Source organism: Saccostrea cucullata, unplaced genomic scaffold (assembly GCF_032062105.1).
Source record: "Saccostrea cucullata isolate Sc308-1 unplaced genomic scaffold, CSIRO_AGI_Scuc_v1 ctg5718, whole genome shotgun sequence".
Taxonomy (NCBI): Eukaryota; Metazoa; Mollusca; class Bivalvia; order Ostreida; family Ostreidae; genus Saccostrea; species Saccostrea cuccullata.
Window position 1 is genome coordinate 1 of NW_026933206.1, and position 19,684 is coordinate 19,684.

A 19,684-nucleotide genomic window follows, 5' to 3' on the forward strand; every position below is an offset into this window, starting at 1 on the left:
TATTTGACGGAAATTGCGGATGTCCACTTACCGGTAGTAGCTAATACAAGTATCATTAAATACAGAAATAAAGGAATTAAACGAACATAAAAAGTTGAATAGAGAATTTAGACATGGAAGATATGACAAAATATTCACCTACATGGTTATGATAAAATTACTGCCAGTGGGATTAACTCTATGAGAAATGAAAGAAATGAATGAATATACATGTAAACCGTTAATAATTACAATTTTAATGTATTTAAATTTTTGGAACGAATGAATGGGAAGATGATGTGTTTTTGAATATTAAAATTAAACCCGCATTTGAGGATATGTGTCTATTCAGCATACTAGTCTGTAATCAAATAAAAAAAATCCACGAAACTTAAAAAAGATGTGAAATACACATTTTATTACCACTCTAAAAAATTAAATTCAAGAATGAAATAGTTACAGATGCAAGCTTGATCGAGTAGATCTTTAAAGAAAAGAATTCTGAAAGAACAATAAAAACACATTTCCTCACATGTAGGGTTTTACAAAATAAATTTTATGCATGTTAAAGGTTTTAATAAAGCAATTTGTAAGAAAACAAGGATGAAATAAATTCAGGGATTTCCTTTGCTACAGTTGACCTGTAGAAATATTTGGAATGACAAAGGGTAATACACGCAGATACTCGTGAATACTTGGTGTCCAGTATATTGTACAAACAAGTACCACTTACGACTAAAGGACTCTGACACCTACTTATTTACAACAGATGGACATGGCTAAATCACTGATTAGCACCACTTAACATGATTGTTGAGACACATGACCATCATACTTTATTGCTTCGATGTTAAATATCATACAAGGGTTGTTCTAAAAGTACGTACACGATTTCTATGTTCGTTATACTACTTTTAAGAAATTTGAAATTAGCAAAAAATCATTTGTAAAAATGATTGTTTTGTGGATGTGTGAAGATTCATTTAATTTGATATAACAGAAATCGATTTATTTCATTTAAATTCAACATGTTTTGTACCCGCAGAGCACACTTAACAGCAATGTACATATGTAACGTCAAAAACCTGGCGTACAGAATTTCTCAAAAATCCTGGCCCTAAATACATTTTACCCAGTATAGTCAGATATCCATCCTATTGCTATCACTTGACATTAATTTAAAAAAAGGACAATTTTTGTCGTTTTAAAAATTCCTTTATCATGTTCTATTTTCTTTTATAACTTAACATGAATGAAATGGAGATAACGAACAGTATTCAATATCAAAGTCCATAAAACAACACAAAATAGAAGCACAGCAAACACGGACCTCCGAAACATCAGAGGTAGGATCAGTTGCCTGGGAGGAGTGAGCATCTCCTGCTGACCGGTCACACTCGCCGTGTGCTCCTTGCCATGATCGGGAAATAACGGAAAAGTACGTCGTCAATTCATTGTATAAATAATGGACTAATAATTAGTATGAAAAACGTCAGTCAGCATTTGACTCAATGATAAATTGTATTTGCTAACAAGATCATTGTATCTACCATAGAATTACGAAGTGATGACTCTAAACGAGACTGCTAATATACTTGTTTCAATAACTTGCTTGTCAATAATTTATCTCGTTCTAGAAATTGTTCATACGTAAACCAGGCTCTTCCGTATCGAATCAACTGAGATATACATACTCCGTATGCAGGTGATGAAGGTTTATTGCTGCATAAGTAAGGGAAGTAGTTAAAGTCATCACGTTTATCATAGAGCTTGGTTGTCAGATTACCATTAACGTCTTTTTCAAGTAAAATATCAAAGTATGAAACAGACTTGTCAGACTCTGTGGTATATTTTATCTCAAGCTCACCAGGATATATCATATCGACGTTGGAATGGAAATTTCCATTGTTAATTGACAATACATCGTCGATATATCTAAATGTCGAGTTGAAGGCCACAGCAAGTATTTTCTTCTTTTCGCTCATAAGATCAGCAACTCTGAAGCGACTATGTGACTTTTCATTACGACTCAACTTTTAAAATTTTGTACATATTTTTTCAATTAAACCGTTTCTTCACAGATTGTCTTCGGCCCTTACAGAGTCTCTGCCATTCAAATACTACGTCAACCATTTACACACACATGCACAACTCACTTGTTACATATTTTTTGATTCCTCAAACATTTATAGAGCTTTTCAGGATTTTTCCCGAGTATATCACAAAATTGTTCGCTTTATCTGCTGCTCTAATGACGTTCTAAAACGTCATCGTTTTTGTCATTTTTCAATCAGGATTACCTATTTTCTCAAGTTGATTTCATTTCAACGGAGGAAAATATTAAGCATTTATTTGGAATATGAATAATGTAATTTCAAGCTGAAAGACCGTTAAAAATCCAAAATACGAGCAGTTTTAACACGGACCTCCAAAACATCAGAGGTGGGATCAGGTGCCATGGAGTATTTAACATCCCCTGCCAACTGGTCACACCCGTCGTGTAATCCTTGTTATGACCGGATAATAACTGGAAAAATCCGTGTATTAATAATGGAATAGTAGTAAGTATGAAAAACGTCAGTAAGCAAAAGACTCAATGATAAATAGTACTTGATGAAGAGGTCACTGTATAGACCATAGAACGTACGAAATGGTGACTTTAAATGAGATTGTTGATAATCCTGTTTCAGCAATTGTTTGTAAATAATTCAACTCGTTATAAAATTGTTCATACGCAGAGCATTTTTAAATACAAACCATTTGAATTTATTGTTTTAATATTTCTACCAAATTTGGATAGCAAATTCGGACGTCAAATAAATAAGATATGACTGAAGTCCACGAACTTTTCGAAGAATGCTCTTACCATATATGTTTTTAAAATTAATTGAGGCCATATATTCATATCATACCTAAAATATTTGCTTACATCTGTGTTACCTACTTAGCTTTGCAATGGCTTTTAAAGAACATTTTAAGATTGAATTAGACCTATAAATTTAATGCTTATTTGTTAATTCTAGCCAATTGCAAAATACTAATATTGTACCAATTCTGATAACTATTCTTCGCTTTTCATGATAAAAGCAGCATAAAGTATTAACATTTTTTTTTGAAACATAAATGGAGATAACGAACAGTATTAGAGCTCAAATGGTCAAAAAAGAGAACAATCAGGAGCGGAACAAACACTGACCTCCAACGCATCAGAGATAGAATCAAGTTGCATGGAGGGTTGAGCAGAGTATCCCCTGCCGACCGGTCATATCCACCTCGTGTACTCCTTTTCAAGACCGGGAAATATGGGAAAAATCTGTGGACCATTCAGTGTGTAAATTATGGCCTCACAATAAGTATGAAAAACGTCACAACTAATAATCATTAAAGAAAGTAGACTTTAACACCTATTAATGACATGATTATTTAAACACAATTATGTGATATGTCAATCTTTCATAATGAAGCAATTTCTTTATTTTCTGTGATTGATATTGGTTTCCATGCATACATGTATATTTTGATATAGAAAATCAAACTTGAATTGCTTATTTTCTACTAGAATTATCTGTGAATAGATCGTATGATTATAGAGCAAGACCAATTTTCTATACTATACTCTGAAGAAATATTTCTTAAGTTTTGGAGCTTTTGATAAACATTATGTTAAATGTTGCTGAATTTATTTTTCAGTCCTGATCATTTTCACATACATGTCAATTTGATTTCGTTAGTTTCCTTATATAAAAGAAAAAAATAATACTAAGTTTCAAGCTTTTTATTATACAAATATTCGAGTGTACATCTGTAAATTACGAGAATGAAAGAAACAAAAGAGACTTGGTTGCGCATTTACTAGAACTTACTTTGTATGCTTATTTGTAAGCATTTTCATGAAGTTTCGTAATCCAATGCAGAATAGAGAAAAATCATTTTCATTATATCCGTCATTGCTTTCAATTTAGAAGTTCTTATGGAAGTTTGAATACTAGTATATAGTTTTATTCTATCACCTCTTACAACCTTAGCTATAAGTTTACGCAAAAATTAACAAATGCGATATTTATGGTCAGTAAGGTACTACAAGGAAAATATTTGCAATTGTTAGTATCAAAAAATATAGATTTCCTTATGTGTATGGTAACATGCTAGTGAAACTCCAAGGGTACTAAACTTTAAAAATTCAAAAGTTTATAAAATTAGCAAAAGGGATCCTCCGAATGAGGAATATTCACGAATGGCGACGTTAGTGTATTCCACATTTTCTATCCAAACATGGCAGCCCGCCTCGACTTCCAGGATGACTGTGTTGGACCCGGTATGGTAATAGCTTCCAGAACTGTCACCAGAGAGTATCCGCCCTTTCATTTTATTATTGATTTTGAGTGCGGTACCACAGTGAGAACTTCCGGCGTAGAAGCATTGCATCGTCCAATAAAACAGGTAAAGACCACGAACAGGTGCAATGAAGATCCCATCAGTTGGGTTATAGTGGTTCCTTAAGTTGGTGATGACGTTTTCAAACTTCAGAATGTATCCAGTACTGATGCCATTCTGATCGCTACTGGATCGAGCACAGAAAGCTATTGGTGTATTGTTGAAAATAGGAATACCTTAAAAAAGAAAATCTCAATAAAAGGCTTAAAATATATATCAAGTATTTTTATGTATTAACCTACATTAGCATCAGAGAAAGGTTTCAAGTAAATTTTTTGTTATGGCAACTTACCCCTTCTTTTGGTGCTGCCTAGGTTAATGTGGTGCTTCCACGTTAGAAGTCTTCCTACAGTTCTCTCCAGCAAAGACAGCCTAACGGACAGGTCCGACTCAGCGTCTGTGGCATTAGTGGTCAATTGACCACACATTACACTGAAGTAAATAGACAAGATATAAAGGTAAAAATTAAGATACATCTTGCTTAATTTAAATAAATATTGTGCTTGATAAAAGGAAGCAAATCTTTATTTTTACCTTTTGTTAAGGATGAAAATATTAGCTTTAAAGAAGACAATTGGTTAAAAACTATGTCCGCGTAACTCACGTACTTGAAAACATTTTGCTTACTTTGCTTTGTTAAAACTCCCAACGGTATCTTTTACATTTTAAAAAGTAAAGAAATATTTTTATATTTTCCCCGTCTTTATACAAATTATGAAATACCATTTAAAAGTCTACTTTTGATTTACTCATTATTGCGTTAATGTTTTTTTTCTTTTAGCAAAAAAAGTCCACTGTTTCAAGCTTGAGTTATCATTTCGAGAGCAATCACTAAAGGGACCAGAGGTATTTACTCTAGGAGTGGGGGACTGGTGAAGAGTATGAACGGGCTGGTTTTTTGGGGTGTGTGTCATTCAATAAGTTGGGATGCGCCTTTTTTAAGTGAGATGTCACGATAGTCATAATGACATAGGGTTCACAGCAGGTATGACCATCTCAGTATTAATTCATATTCCTGCAACAAACCCTCAGGTCATAGATTTTATAAACATATGTTTTATTTTTACAAAATGTCCAGAAATTATTCTACAAATTGGACTTAGAAAGTGTCTACATCAAATGCTAATAAAAATGGATATTCCCGTATAAAAATATTAGTTTTTCAATAGAATAACTGAAACTGAATGAAGCTACCACTTGTAGTTAGTCTCGTTTTCATCTATATTATATTAAAAGTAAATTAATTTATACAGGCCTTTTCATTTTTGAGAAAGATATATTTAAAAAACTAGTTCTACAATTGCAGTATACATAGAATCTATTTGAAATAAGCAAAAAAATCATTATTACCAAAAAAAACATCTTATTTTAAAACTATTCAATTTTTTTTTTGATTTGGCATTTTTTATTCATTTTTTGAAATTAATTAATATGAGAACAAGATAACTATGAAAATATAAAAACGTGTCATGAATGCATAACACAAGTGTACATTTAGCTTGCTCAAGTTTTTTCCTTGAAGTTGATATTGTACCTCCAAAGCAAGACCCGATAACAAGAAAAGTAAGATTTAAAGATTTTCTTGCGGTGTTAAATTTAAATTCAATATGAATGACTTACATTTTGATTTAAAGATTATATAATATGATAATATTTCTATAATGCAATTTCCTGTTGTATGAGTCAAGCAATTAAGTTGTTTCAATGACTATGACTATAAATTCATTCTCATAAGATGACATATCGTACAGTTTAGAGACAGATTACCAATATAGTTAAACATATATGCAGGCATGAAAAATAAGTACAGAGAATTAAACTAACAAAGGGCTCACCAGGAGAACCAACTTTCTCAAAGAAATATTTTAATAAATTTACATAATTTTATCAAATAAATTTAATGTATTAAAAAGTTGTTCAAACTTAAACACATTTGGGTCATTGGGGTTTAAATATTGATATTTTGATATTAACGATAATCTTGTTTTCTAAAAACATGAATCATTGCAATTAAAGAAGTAATGAAATTCATCACAAATTTCATTTTTGGAACATAACTATCAAATTTTATTTTCTCTTGGAATATTTTGTCATCTTACTTCCATTGGTACAATTTCTAAACCTACAAACTATATTTCAGGACTTACAAGGCAAAGATACTGAACACTTTTCTTAACAAATTGAAGTCATATATTGTATAATTAAGGCCTTTAGACGAGTTGAACATTTCACTGTACCACGACCGTTTAAACTGATCGTAGAGAGTGTTTAAAACTACTTTCTTCAGCCAAAATATATTAACTGGTTGGCAGTTTTGCTAAAAATATAAGAAAGTCTACCATCATCATTGAGTCAAATGCTGACTGACGTTTTTCATACTATTGTTAGTCAATTATTTATAGACTGAATTGACGACGAATTTTCCCGTTATTTTCTGATCATGACAAGGAACACAACAAAGGCATGACCTATCCACAAGGGATATGCATTCTTCCATGGCACCTGATCCCACCTCTGATTTTTTTGGGTCCGTGTTTGCTCTGCTCCTATTTTGTATTGTTTTATGGGCTTTTGATCTTGAAAACTGTTCGTTATCTCCATATAAATGTTTCATTCATTCAGAAAAGATTTGATAAAGTAACACTATTGACCATGACCTTAATGATAGTGTACGAGGGGTTATCAAAAAGTTCGTGGACTGAGGCTATAAAATTAGTACAGTAGCTATATAGTCTGTGCTTTCAAAATTTATAAGGAAGATCAAACGACAAAAAATACAGAAATGCTGAAAATGTTAACTTGATACCTTTATTATTTGCCAAATTATTATAAAATAAAAACCGACATTTTATGATCACCTTGCGCCGTGGCCGTTTAGTTCCATGACTTCCGACAACATCACAACGTCATTGTATTTCAGTGTCCGCTTCTTCTATCTGATACACGTACTTTGATTTGATTCTTTGGAGCTGAGTAAGGACTTAAATCCCTCTTTTTACAGGACTTACTATGTAATGAACAGAGGGGTTCAACTCAAATAATATTGCGAATGGATTTATAAATTGGGAGAGATCATCGCTAGATTGTGCAAGCATATTTTGCCTTTTGGAGATCTATATCTAAAACACATGATCAACGTCATTTCTTGACGTAATTCATTTTTCACACCTTGACTTCAAATTGACATTAACTTTGCATCCCTTTTTCTCTCTGAATCTATTGTGGCATTAAAAACAAGTACTATGGATGCATTTTATTTCTCCGTAGCCAGTTTAAACATTTCCTAGGTCTATACCAGTTTTTTACGGGCAAAACTTTATAGAATGTTGGAAAAGGAAATCCTTCCCCCCTTTTGACGTCATTTTCAAGGCCTTATTTGTTTGGACACTCCATGTAAAAGTTCAATAAAATCTTACAGAACTTCCTGAAAGTGGTAAATATTCCATATTTTATGGAACAATAGTGTACCTATGCATGCCTGAATGAACAGGATTTTTGGATGTCAAATGTTCATATCAAAAGAGTTTTTCAATCAGTTACGCTTGGGTCGAAAAAACACTTGTATACATTGCTAACCATACCCTAGAAATGGTTTAATTCAAATACTAAAAACCATAGTTTTATTGAGTGAAAACTACAATAGCGAAACTCTTTATTTTCATACCATATATAACTTACATTAACTTCAGTGTACATGCAAAGTTTGGGGAAAATCTACTGTCCAGGTATTTTTGAGGGACCGTCTTAAAATACAGGTACATTTACTATAGGATTATATAGGAAAATTCCAATTTTTAGCACTTTAAAGCAAATTATACAAATACTACAATAGACATTTTGTTCAAACTATAATATTTTATGAGTAATACTATATGATACAATATATGTAAGAAACACAAAATTCTACCGTCTTGTTAGGAGAGGGGGCATTAAAGGAGATATTCTCAAATTTCTATGTTTTTAATTTCAGGAGCGTATGTTTATTACTTTTTCTGTAATAATATTTTTATTACCCCTTTTTTAAGAGCTTCAGATTATCATAACGTCAAAAAGACACTGCAGCGACGTCAACCTACCTATTAATTGCAAAATCGGTTTAAAAAATCAGTTATATCAAATTGTAATTATATTTTTATAAATATAATTTCTTAATTTTGTTTAATTTTTATAATTAAGCGAAAAAAGTTGCATTTAAACAATAAATACGCTTCATTTACTATGATGCGCGAAATATTGCGCAATGAAAACTATAGTCGGCCCCCTTAAAAATGACTATATTGTCAGATCCAGCAAATGCTCTTCCAAGTCAGATCTTTACTCCTTACCGAAATGTGTACTGCTATTAATGAGAAACGTCAGACATACTTCAGCATATTCTAGAAGTAGTGCTAATCAGATGTACATTCTCAAAAAAAAAAAAAAAAAAAATACACAGAACTTAAAGATTTATTTTCAGAAGTCAGTATTGAAAACGTTAGACTTTTCTATACGCCATACAACTTCACGATAAATTAAATCAATTAAATACAGATCGAAAGACAAACATAATACAGAAATTGTCTTTCGATCTTGATCATAAGTAATTGATTATATTGTATATTTTTTAGTGTCCCTCTCGAGAATTTTTCACTCATATGGAGACGCAACCACTTGCCGGTAGAGAGCTGCAGATTTTGTCCTATACTCGGCACTTGGGGCCATTGAGCAGGGACGGATCTTTTTCGTGCCCGCTAATACTGCGACACGGGACCTCGGTTTATACAGTCTCATCCGAAGGACCGGTCTAAAGGTCCCACAGTTGGATTTGAACCAGCAACGTAAGGTTCAACGCCTAACTTCGCGACTCTATATAGAGCAGACGCTTTAACCACTGCACCACTCGTGCGACTGGTCATCAGTGAGAATAAAAACAAAATAGGAACATTATTGTAAAGTATTAAAATAATATTTGTTCTTAACAATCCATGCTATAAATGAGGATTAAAAAGTCGAGAGCAATGTCACAAGGGTCTTAAATGAGAACCAGTGAAAAGCAAAGCATCAAGAGTAATTACTTAATATTGTGTTATCTATTCCACATATGGCAAGAAAACAGGTAATTGGCGGCGGTAGTTGTTTTTGAGGAAGTTGATTGGGTGTGCATGGCTTTGAAAAGAGATTCGCTCCACCCAAATAGTGATGAATTTTTGAAAGCCGTCATGTTGGTATCTAAACATTTTAAAATTCACCTAAATCACCATGCACTAAAAAAATAAAATTCAGCAGGTTGATAACAACTCAGTAATTCCCAATTATTCTAGTGCACGTAATAAGCTAAACTTTAAAAATAACCATTTGTCTTTTTCTTTTCTTTTTCTCTTTCGAAAAATCATTTTAAAATAAAATTAATATAATCAACTTCAGAAACTTCACTAATGTACTCAGTTTATCATCTAAGAAGTTCAAAGGGCCACAAACTAATCTGAACATACACATACAATTTTTGTTAAATTGTAGATTTATGGCAGCTTCTTTCCATAATTGGTGGAAACTTTGCTTAGAATTGGAAACACTTATGTGCTGCAATTATTGATATATGACAGTACCTATAGTAATTATCATTATTGTTAAAGTTTGAAGCTCTTATAAAAGTAAAATAAATTCTAAGGTATCGAGCAGCCAGGTATAGTCATAATTCCCTGTTTTATCTTTTCATTCCCGATATTCTATTTAAAATTAACAACGAAATCCGAAAAACGAAAAATTTTAATAAGAAAATAATTTTTGATAAATTTCTAATAAGCTAAATTACACAAAAATATAGATAGATAATTGAAAATAGTTGAAAAAAGAAAATAATATAAATCTTTCCATTTGAGAGTTTGACAGAGTATATCAGAGTAAAGTCTAGAATATTGTTATTTTATATGTTGATTCATAAGCTTCTAGCAATGTTGTAAGACCCGAAATCTAATTCTTGTCTTAATCAACATCTCATTCTTCTGACAGTGCTTGTACGTCTAAATCCAGTACGTGTACGTCTCAAACCTCGTCGACCGAAAAGGCGTGCAATTCCCCGAAATAATGCACCGATTCCTCTCTTTTTGCGCCCATTAGATCCACCACACCTGGCCCAGTAGGTCCGCTGGCCTCCTTGAATTCGTTCCTGTCCATTTCGCCAGTTGTTGATTGCGTGGTTGTGTCCTCTATCTGGGCCTCCGTGACGGCTAGCCCGGGCGACCCGATCATCTACAATCTGCTGAACCCGTCTTAACTGACCATCCACATTTTGACCTATGTCAATTTTTAAAATTCATTGAAGTTTACAAAAACATATATCATAGGTACACAGGCACGTAGCAACAGGGGGGCCAGGGGGTGCCTGGCCCCCAACTTTTTTCCTCAACCATACTTTTACTATTGGAATTGTTCGTTGAAAGTATGGTCCCCCCGCCCACCTTATAGTACAGAAAATTGATTTCAGGGAAATGTGGTATGGTATGGGAAAAAATTGGCAATTTCTCTCAGTCTCTCTCTGCCTGTCAACTTTTTCAGGTAAGTCAAAAAAAAAATTCTCTGACTGCCCCCTCCCCCTCCACTTTCAAAAACGATGCTACGTGGCTGGTACACACACTAATTGGTTTGCTATTTTGCAAAACTATGTACAGTATATGAGGTTCTATTTATATGGCGTTTTTCTAGTTCTCAAATTCTAGTTCCATTCCTGTTATACGTGTACAGAATGAATTTCATGATTCTATTATGGTACATTATAAGGTATTCCCTTCTGTAGATTAGGTGTTTGCATTGACCCTAGATTTTAATCTAGATAAAATGCACCCTAAATCAAAGTCCCTTGGATAAGTATTAATACATAGTATTTGAATCAACATTCATTTTCATTTAGGTTTAAAAACTTTTATTATATTTTCTATACTATTAATCATTAAATTGATTATCTAATTGTTTAAGGTTTACATCATACGCACCACTTTCTGCTTGGACTCTATAATAATTAGTAGACTTTCGAATTGCGTCAGTGTATGAAGTTGATCCATCACCCAGCGAAGCCCAGTTTGTTATTCTACCATCTGGTGTTCTGGCATTAATGTAGTTTTGGAGAAGCCCTTTATCTTGGAAATATTGCCGGAAGTATTGATCCTCAGCTCCAAAAAGACCCCTTTTATACCGATGTCTACAACAGAAGATTAAAACAACTTTTCTGATTGCACTTGTCAATTGGTTTACAATTTGCGAAATGCATTCATTATTATTCAGAATATTACAGTTATATTATAAAAGAGAGATAACTCTATTATTTGGGAAAACGAATAATATCTTTAAGATATCATTCCTCGCGTGAAACAAAAATTCCATTTTACAGGTCATATAACAAATTCATACCAAACCGTTTGGTGTTGACGGGACTTATGTTTATAGACAAAAGGCGGAATCTAGAGGTGGATTGCGTAGTTCTGATTTGATATCTTCTGACAAAAAAGGACATGCAGTGAAACATATGGAGATAACGAACAGTAATCAAAATCAAAGGTCTATAAAACATTACAAATCATGAACAGAGCAAACACGGACCCCCAAATCTTCAGAGCTGGGATCAGGTGACATGGAGGAGTGACATCACGTGCTGATGATAATGGTGTACAGTATTTACTAAAATCGTTAAGTGCAGAAAAAATAATTTTCATTTGTAACTTAAGTGTATGAAAAAGTTTTCCTCTGACTTCTTTCTTTTACATTTATATATCATTTTAGGTATATACATGTATTATTCATTTCCGGAAATTAAATTATTTTGTTTTTATATATATTTTGGAGCAGTTCTTGTCACAACTTTTCTAATAATTAAATAAAAACAAACAACTGATGCATGATAACTAAATTTTCTATTTAGCATGAAGCAAATTTTAGATCTTTTATTTCTTACAATAAAGTATTTTGTCATTTAGGGATTCTTTCATCAAAGCAATGAAAACATTACGAACGTTTCATTTCACCATGTGCATATATATTACAACACTATTAATTACAAATTGATCTGTCGCTGCTGCAGATGACAACAAGGAATAAAGATCTTGTATGTTAGAAATAAATTATGACTTTATTTGAATGTTGAATAAACTTGATATCCATTTTAACATTCAACACTTTTGATGCGTTTTAATGTCTGAAACTATAATTAATTTCATAATTTCATGTCAAGGCTCCGTCATATTTCATACAACTCTTCAATATGACTTATGTCACCTTTACCGCACCTTAACTTGATAAATATATGAACCATTCATTTCTTAAAATAATTTGATAGTTTAACTAACACATTTCCCCAGTCTTATAAGCATTATATCAATAATATTAATTATCATCCGAAAAACATATGGAAATATATGTTTATACTTCACAATCACATGCATTCAAAGCAATGAATGTGCGACATTTCAATCCGAAGGTTAATATTCTTAAGAAGGCTGTGAAATTTTTTCTATGCATACGGGGTTTATATCTCTCATTTGATTCTATACGCAAGAGTATACTCGACGTATGAACAATTCCTAAAACGAGGTAAATTTTTGATGAAGAAGTAAAAATATCTCGTTTAAAGTCGCCATTTCGTAAGTTCTTTGGTCGATACAATGACCTTGTCAGCAGATACAATTTATCATTGAGTCAAACTCTGATTGATGTTTTTAAAACTAATTATTTGGCCATTATTTACACACAGATTTGTCGATTTTTTTGTCATTTCCCGATCATGATAACGAGCACATTAATGAGACCGGTCGGCAGGGGATGCTCGATCACACCTCCATGGCACCTGAACCCACATCTGATATTTTGGTTATCCGTGTTTGCTCCGCTCAAATTTTCTCGTATGAAATTGACTATTGATCTTGAATAATGTCCCTTCTCTTTATACATTTTACTTATAAATTCATTTTTCATCTTCACCTTTCAATCCCGTTGTGATTTGAATCATCAAATTGCGTAATAGTGTCAACTTTCTCTGCTTCTTTGTTATCTAAAAAAAAGGTTGTTAAAAAATCATTTCGATATATTCGACCTCGCAATATTTTTTTTATCAAAGATACATGTATTAATCATGGGAAAAGGAATATGAATATTGCAATGAAGCCATGGAATTTGAATTAAACCTATTCTTATTTAGTTTATAAATTACAAAGAACGTTTAAAGAAGATAATTTTCTCATGTAAGTTCTCTTACTTTTCCTGATATTTGAATCACGATTATTTTGATAAGAAAATGGTAGGAATTCAGTGTGGTTTAAACGTCAAATAGTACAAACCAAAATTTTACAACGGTATTGAACAAATACCGATAAAAACCCGAATTTATTCATTTGAATAAAAATCAATTATACAAATAAAAAAATCTGAGACCAGATTAAAAAACGGAAATACAAAATCAAAAACAAAAATATAAAATTAAAAAAAATTATTAAACAACAAAAAAAAAAAAAAAAAAACAAAACAAAATATATTTATAATTATTACCTGCATTCCCAATGAAGAGCAGCACCAGTAAAAAACATGCTTTTGGTAGCATTTTCTAAACTTTAAAACAAAATGATTATTATTAAATCACGTAGAATTAAAAGCCTTCTTTGGCACTGGTTTAGATTTAAAACATGTATAATCATCTTTATCTAAATAGAATTCTAGTTTACGCATTGAAACAAGCATTATGAAATTATTGCTTTAAAAGAAAAAATATATAAATGTATTACCTTACATTAAGGTGTTGTCAACTTGGCGCATAAATATTCAGAATAAATTTGTATCTTTTTCTTTCGCTTTTAAAAGAAAGCACTAGCAAGGAAATAAATGTTGGGATTTCCACATTTGTAGCTATTAATGAGTAGGAAAATTTGGATGACAAAGAGCTTAATATACTTTAGATTGTACGTCAGAAAATGGAAATACTTGTGAACACTTTGAATTCTTTAATCTCCTCCAAATCTTTCTCTCTCTCACCATTACACACCCTCCCATACACCTTAACAAACGCCAAAGGCATCCCAGCATTCGCAGTAATATTTAAAAACAAATGATCAACCCCCCCCCCCCCCCCAAAAAAAAAAAAAAAAACAAAAAACAATAACCTTTTAAACATCTTAAAGATGCTTTAATTAAATAACGTGCACTGATAAACACTTTTCAGTTTGAGTTTCATTTGTCATAAGGCTAATTTCACTTTAACATTTTTAAAAGGTTAATTCTGTCACTCGTGAACTGAGTAATATCAGGAATTTTTTAGAAGTATACTTTTAGATAAGTTCTCGTACAGCATACAGCATAACACAAAATTGCGAGGAAAATTAGGGTCAGTGTGCATCTTACTAAGCTATGGCAGAATTGGGTTGACCTTTTTTTTCATTTTCAATTTTACAAATTTATTTTTGTTCAAATTTTTCTTCTTTATGTATTTGTGAGCACTTTTTCTTAATTGAATGTTTAGAAGAATTGAATTGTAATAAATGATTTGAAGCTTAATTTCTTACTGGAGTTTTATGAAAAGCTACCGATTAACATACATAAATGAAGCTGAGGAATTCCACCTTTTTGCGAGCATCTTTGTTTATCTTTACATCGCTTTGTCACTATACATTTTATTTTTGTGAGATTTTGAACATATTGGTTATACTTATTCATTTCATATAATATATAATCATGATTCAAGTATTTATTTTTTTCAAAAAAAAAGAAGATAAGCATGTACGTAACCTGTTCTGAATTAAAAATTAGTTACACTAAAAGCATGCTCGCATATTTCGAGAGATACACATGTATAAACATATGCACGCATACGTGATACGGGTTATTACTACATGTACATTTATGTAAGGGGCGTTGACGATATATTCTGTTTGTCTTGTACATATCTTAGTTTATGACAACATTGTGTCATATTCCCAACACATGTCCCCCGATACATTTATTTTGAAATACACTCTCATTATCTTTATTTGTATTAATTTATTTTTTTCTTTTAGAATACTTTCATTTTTTATTTGTTGAGAGTAATTAATACAAAACGACTGGTTGCCCTTACACACTTACCAAATAGTTCTTTTTATAAACAAGTGAAAGTGAAAGCAACTAGGGACCCCCAAGGAGTCGCTCAGGTAAATCGTTTAACCACATGTGTCTATTCTTGTCTTAAGAGCTTAATTTATCTACTATATTTCTATTTTGATGCATTTTTCATACCTTTGCTGACTCTTTTTACCTGGAAAACCTTGCCCCTGAAACACATTTGTGTTAAATGTTACACAAGCACAATAATCCTAGGCCTACACAACGCTTTCATGTTTAATAATGCTCATCTCAATTGGGGAATAAGTAGCATGTATATCAGAGATTTTTCAAAAGTATATTTTAGATACATGTAAGTCCTTAGTATAACTCAAAATCACAAGGGAAATGAAGGGTCGGTATGCATTTAAATCATGACTCTTTGGACAATTATTTTATCTTTATATCATAGTTTACAACATCTTATTATGGCAATAAATACAATCTTATTTTACATAAAGTATTTTGAATAGAATTTTTCATTGAGAAAAGCGCATAATATATTGTGTGATTTTTTTGCATCTTAAGGTATCGCATTAATCTAAATATGCAATGAAAAATTTTGAAAATTCTTGGATAAAACTTTTTATATCAAATCTAAGCGCTGATCGATTAGAAGTAAGATGTATCATGTTGCTTAAAGAATGAAAGAAAAGTTAGGGGTCAGTGATATCAGTTTTGAGATATTGAACTCAATTGTATGGAGATTTTGTGTGATTTTTCGTCAAAACGGCGGAAAATTTTTTATCTTAACTTCTTTCATATATCGTCATTTCTGGGCAAAGTTTGATGAGTGAAAGTGTAAAATTTTATTTGAGTTGATTCTTTACGCAAGAGCATGCTCTATGTATGTACAGTTTATTAAAAGAATAAATTACTGACAAACAAGTTGATGAAACAAGTATATCAACAGTTTCGTTTAAAGTCATTCCGTTAACTCTGTGGTCAATATAATAACCTTGTCAGCAAATACAATTTATCATTGAAACAAACGCTGTCTGAAATGTATCATACTGATTGTTGAATCATTATTTACACACTGAATATAGTCGACGGGTTTTCCGTTATTTTCCAATCATGACAAGCTTAAGGAGAACACGGTCAACTCTGATGTTTCGGAGGTCTTTGTTTGCTCTGCTCCTATTTTATACTGTTTAATGGACTATTGAGTCTGGATAGTGTTTGTTATCTCCATATATTTCATTTAAAAACATAAATTGAGACCTATAGTTATAATTCCTATCATATCATAATGGAAAATATTTTTTTGATAAATGTGTTTGACTAAAGTTCCAAGATATTAGATTCAACAATCATGTAGTCAAGTCTTAATTTTTTTTTTTATTTATGAGCATATATATATATATATACATGTATATATTATTTGATTGTTGAACGAGTGGCATTGTTTGATTCAAATATGTTATAAAACATATATACTTTGAATGTTAAAGGTTCTGACTGAATTTTTCTAAAAAGCTGAATTGACATAACTTAATGGGGCTAAATAATTACAGAAATTCCTATATTTCATATACATATGTAACTTAAAAATTTAATTAGTTGCTGTTAGATTAAAAATTGACAGGAACAAACAATTATCGATGTAAAAAAGTACACGAGGAATACAGATCTGTGAAAAGGACATACACAAGGACCCCCAGATATTCCAAGGGTGAGAGTAAGGGTGTAGGCGGGTAAAGCTTCCTTACCAGTAATACCTTCCTTGAGTTATTTGTGATTTGATCATATAGACGGAACATTCCGTAGTCAAATTAAGTACCTTAAAAGGCTTAACAATTGTTGTGAAACAGGTTTAAGAAGCTCATCATAACGGCCATTGAGTTATACTTGGATATATTGCCTTAAGGAGGCTGGCGGGTCAACAATTTAATCAAAAATTAACCACCAGATTTAACTTATTTTTTTTTAGATACGGTATATTTAGCTGTCAACTATCATTTGGCAAAGAAAAAATTCATATATTTTAGTTTTTAAAATTTTATCATTTTGTATATCTTTATATGGAGCTCTCCTTTTAAAGGAGATTGAAATAGTCTAAAAATGGCTGCCACCCCCTAGCCTCGTTAAACGATCGATGTTATGGAAATCCCAGTAACATAGACTAACATGTGATTTGCCTGCTTGGCTTAAGAATTGACCGTACTCATAGTTAACTCTCAAAACTTCTTGGCCAGAAAAACTGAAACTTATGTAAAAGCGTCATGGGATAGTGTAGATTTTCAATTGTCCAAATTATAACGGTCATTGAGCCGTGCGGTAGGGTTGGGTCACAAAAGGTATTACGGGGGGGTGGGGGGTCTGGTAAAGAACAGCATGGCCAAAGCTACTTAGGTGAGGGATGTGGCCAATTGGCCTCTTGTTATTCTATTTTCGTAAAGTTTTGTTAGTGTACGGCAGCCTTGTTTCTCCTTTTTAATTTTTCTTACTTATCCCTTCCACTTTAATTTTGAAATGCACATTCAAATTGATTATCTTTATTTGAACCTTATTTATACTTGTTGAGATTAGTTTCTATTTATTCCTTGCAAGGAATTAATACAAACGATTGACCTTTGCTCTGTCAAACGCAACTGGTTTTCCCTAAATCCAGTCCTTGCCAAACAAGTTTTTTCGATAAACAAATGAAAGTGAAAGCAATCTAGTTACCCTCAAGGAGTTTATTAGGAAAAACGTTCAAATGCCAAGCTTCTGTGTTTATTTATGGCCTAAGAGCTTGCATCTTGTATGTATCCCATAGGCATCGGTAATTCTGTTACTATAGTATTTCCATTTTCACGCATTTTTTCATACCTTATGTTAGTCTTGATAACCATGCTCATGAAACGCATTTGTGTGAAATTTTACACACGGACGACACTTTAACGCCTTAACTTTCTATATTGTTCATATTTTATTTCAGACGGTATAAAAAGTCGTTTTTGAAATAAATAGGTTATATTTTTCACAATGTTAAGATTTCTTATATTCTGAGCTTTATCAGATTTCGACAACCTCCATTTTTGCCTGCAAAATGAAAAAAAAAACAAATCTGTTTCTAGTCATTTCACGGATACTAATGCAAGTTAAACGCCTACAATTTTAATATTCCATGTTAATTCAAAATATTATCACTCAGACTTTATAAAAGAAGTTTCTGAAGTACAAAAATGATTAATATTGGCAAGATTGGAAGACAATATATTTATGACCACTTGTATTATGAGCTTGGTAGATTTTAACAATCCTCCTTTAGACCCCAAAACTATATTAAAAAACCCTGTGTATAGTTATTTGAGAATAAAAAGTACGGAGATAACAAAACATATTTAAATTCAAAATCCATCAAACAATACAAAATTGGAAAAGTCCAAACATGGACCATCAGAGGGGGAATCAGGTGACATGGAGGACGTAGCATCCCCTGCCGACCGGTCACATCCGCCATACATTCTCTGCCATGATCGGAAAATAACGGGAAAATCCGTCCACAATCCAGGGTTACAATACGTCAGTTAGCATTTAGTTCAATGATGAATTGTATTTGCTGATAAGGTCATTGTACCGATCATAGAACTTATGAAATGATGACTTTAAACGAGACTGCTGATATTCTTGTTTCATCAACTTTTAATGTTTTCCATAAACAATATACATATGATTAAAATGATAATTATAATGGTAGTAGTAGAGTGTTTCGGCGACGGATAATGCCTCATGGGGGTCCCAATAAAGATATTCCATGTTTATTGTAAATTTGATTTTATCTACATATCTCCTATATTTTTTATGCACATTATATACTCAATCATAGTTTCCGATTTGAATAAGTCTTGCATGTTGGGTCGGCTTTTAATATATTCCAATACTTTAAATTACGCCTTTTAAATCCTTTTACGCGAGGGTTAAATTTTGTATCCATGATGTATGGATGGCTAGGCTTTGTTTTTTCTCTATTTCTTAAAAAGAGTTGTCTTTCCTTCTGCGTTGTTTCCTCAACTATTGGGTTATTTTCTTCATCAGAATAGCCTCTCTTTGAAATATGTCCCTTGAAATCCCGTAGAATTGTTTTAAGAACTGATGGGTCGTTAGTATTTCTAGAGTGTCTTGTACTTTCTCCTTCGATGAAAACTTTAAACACAGAAACATTGTTTGCACTGTTTCTATAAAGGTATTGGAA

The 19,684-nt window shown here is 32.0% G+C and overlaps 2 protein-coding genes across 2 annotated transcripts; both read right to left on the bottom strand.

The window, feature by feature from the left end:
• Positions 1–3,739: 3,739 nt before the first annotated feature.
• Positions 3,740–4,912, bottom strand: LOC134237664 (complement C1q-like protein 2). The gene is made up of 2 exons (XM_062719800.1): positions 4,706–4,912; positions 3,740–4,589 (listed from the first exon to the last, which is right to left on the bottom strand). The coding sequence occupies exons 1-2, from the start codon at positions 4,887–4,889 to the stop codon at positions 4,168–4,170; spliced, it is 606 nt and encodes a 201-aa protein (XP_062575784.1). The 5' UTR covers positions 4,890–4,912; the 3' UTR covers positions 3,740–4,167.
• Positions 4,913–10,311: 5,399 nt separating this feature from the next.
• LOC134237665 (uncharacterized) lies at positions 10,312–14,309 on the bottom strand. Its single transcript, XM_062719801.1, has 5 exons — positions 14,157–14,309; positions 13,924–13,983; positions 13,360–13,429; positions 11,382–11,587; positions 10,312–10,686 (listed from the first exon to the last, which is right to left on the bottom strand). The coding sequence occupies exons 2-5, from the start codon at positions 13,973–13,975 to the stop codon at positions 10,379–10,381; spliced, it is 636 nt and encodes a 211-aa protein (XP_062575785.1). The 5' UTR covers positions 13,976–13,983; positions 14,157–14,309; the 3' UTR covers positions 10,312–10,378.
• Positions 14,310–19,684: the final 5,375 nt, after the last annotated feature.

What these genes read in the sequence shown, in the direction of transcription:
- LOC134237664 (XM_062719800.1), bottom strand. Translation starts at nt 4,889, where the DNA reads ATGTATCTTAATTTTTACCTTTATATCTTGTCTATTTACTTCAGTGTA. An exon ending in AGGCAGCACCAAAAGAAGGG is followed by an intron (nt 4,590 to 4,705) that starts GTAAGTTGCCAT and finishes TTCTTTTTTAAG; the next exon opens with GTATTCCTATTTTCAACAAT.
- LOC134237665 (XM_062719801.1), bottom strand. Translation starts at nt 13,975, where the DNA reads ATGCTACCAAAAGCATGTTTTTTACTGGTGCTGCTCTTCATTGGGAAT. An exon ending in GCTCTTCATTGGGAATGCAG is followed by an intron (nt 13,430 to 13,923) that starts GTAATAATTATA and finishes CCTTTTTTTTAG; the next exon opens with ATAACAAAGAAGCAGAGAAA. An exon ending in AATCACAACGGGATTGAAAG is followed by an intron (nt 11,588 to 13,359) that starts GTGAAGATGAAA and finishes CTTCTGTTGTAG; the next exon opens with ACATCGGTATAAAAGGGGTC.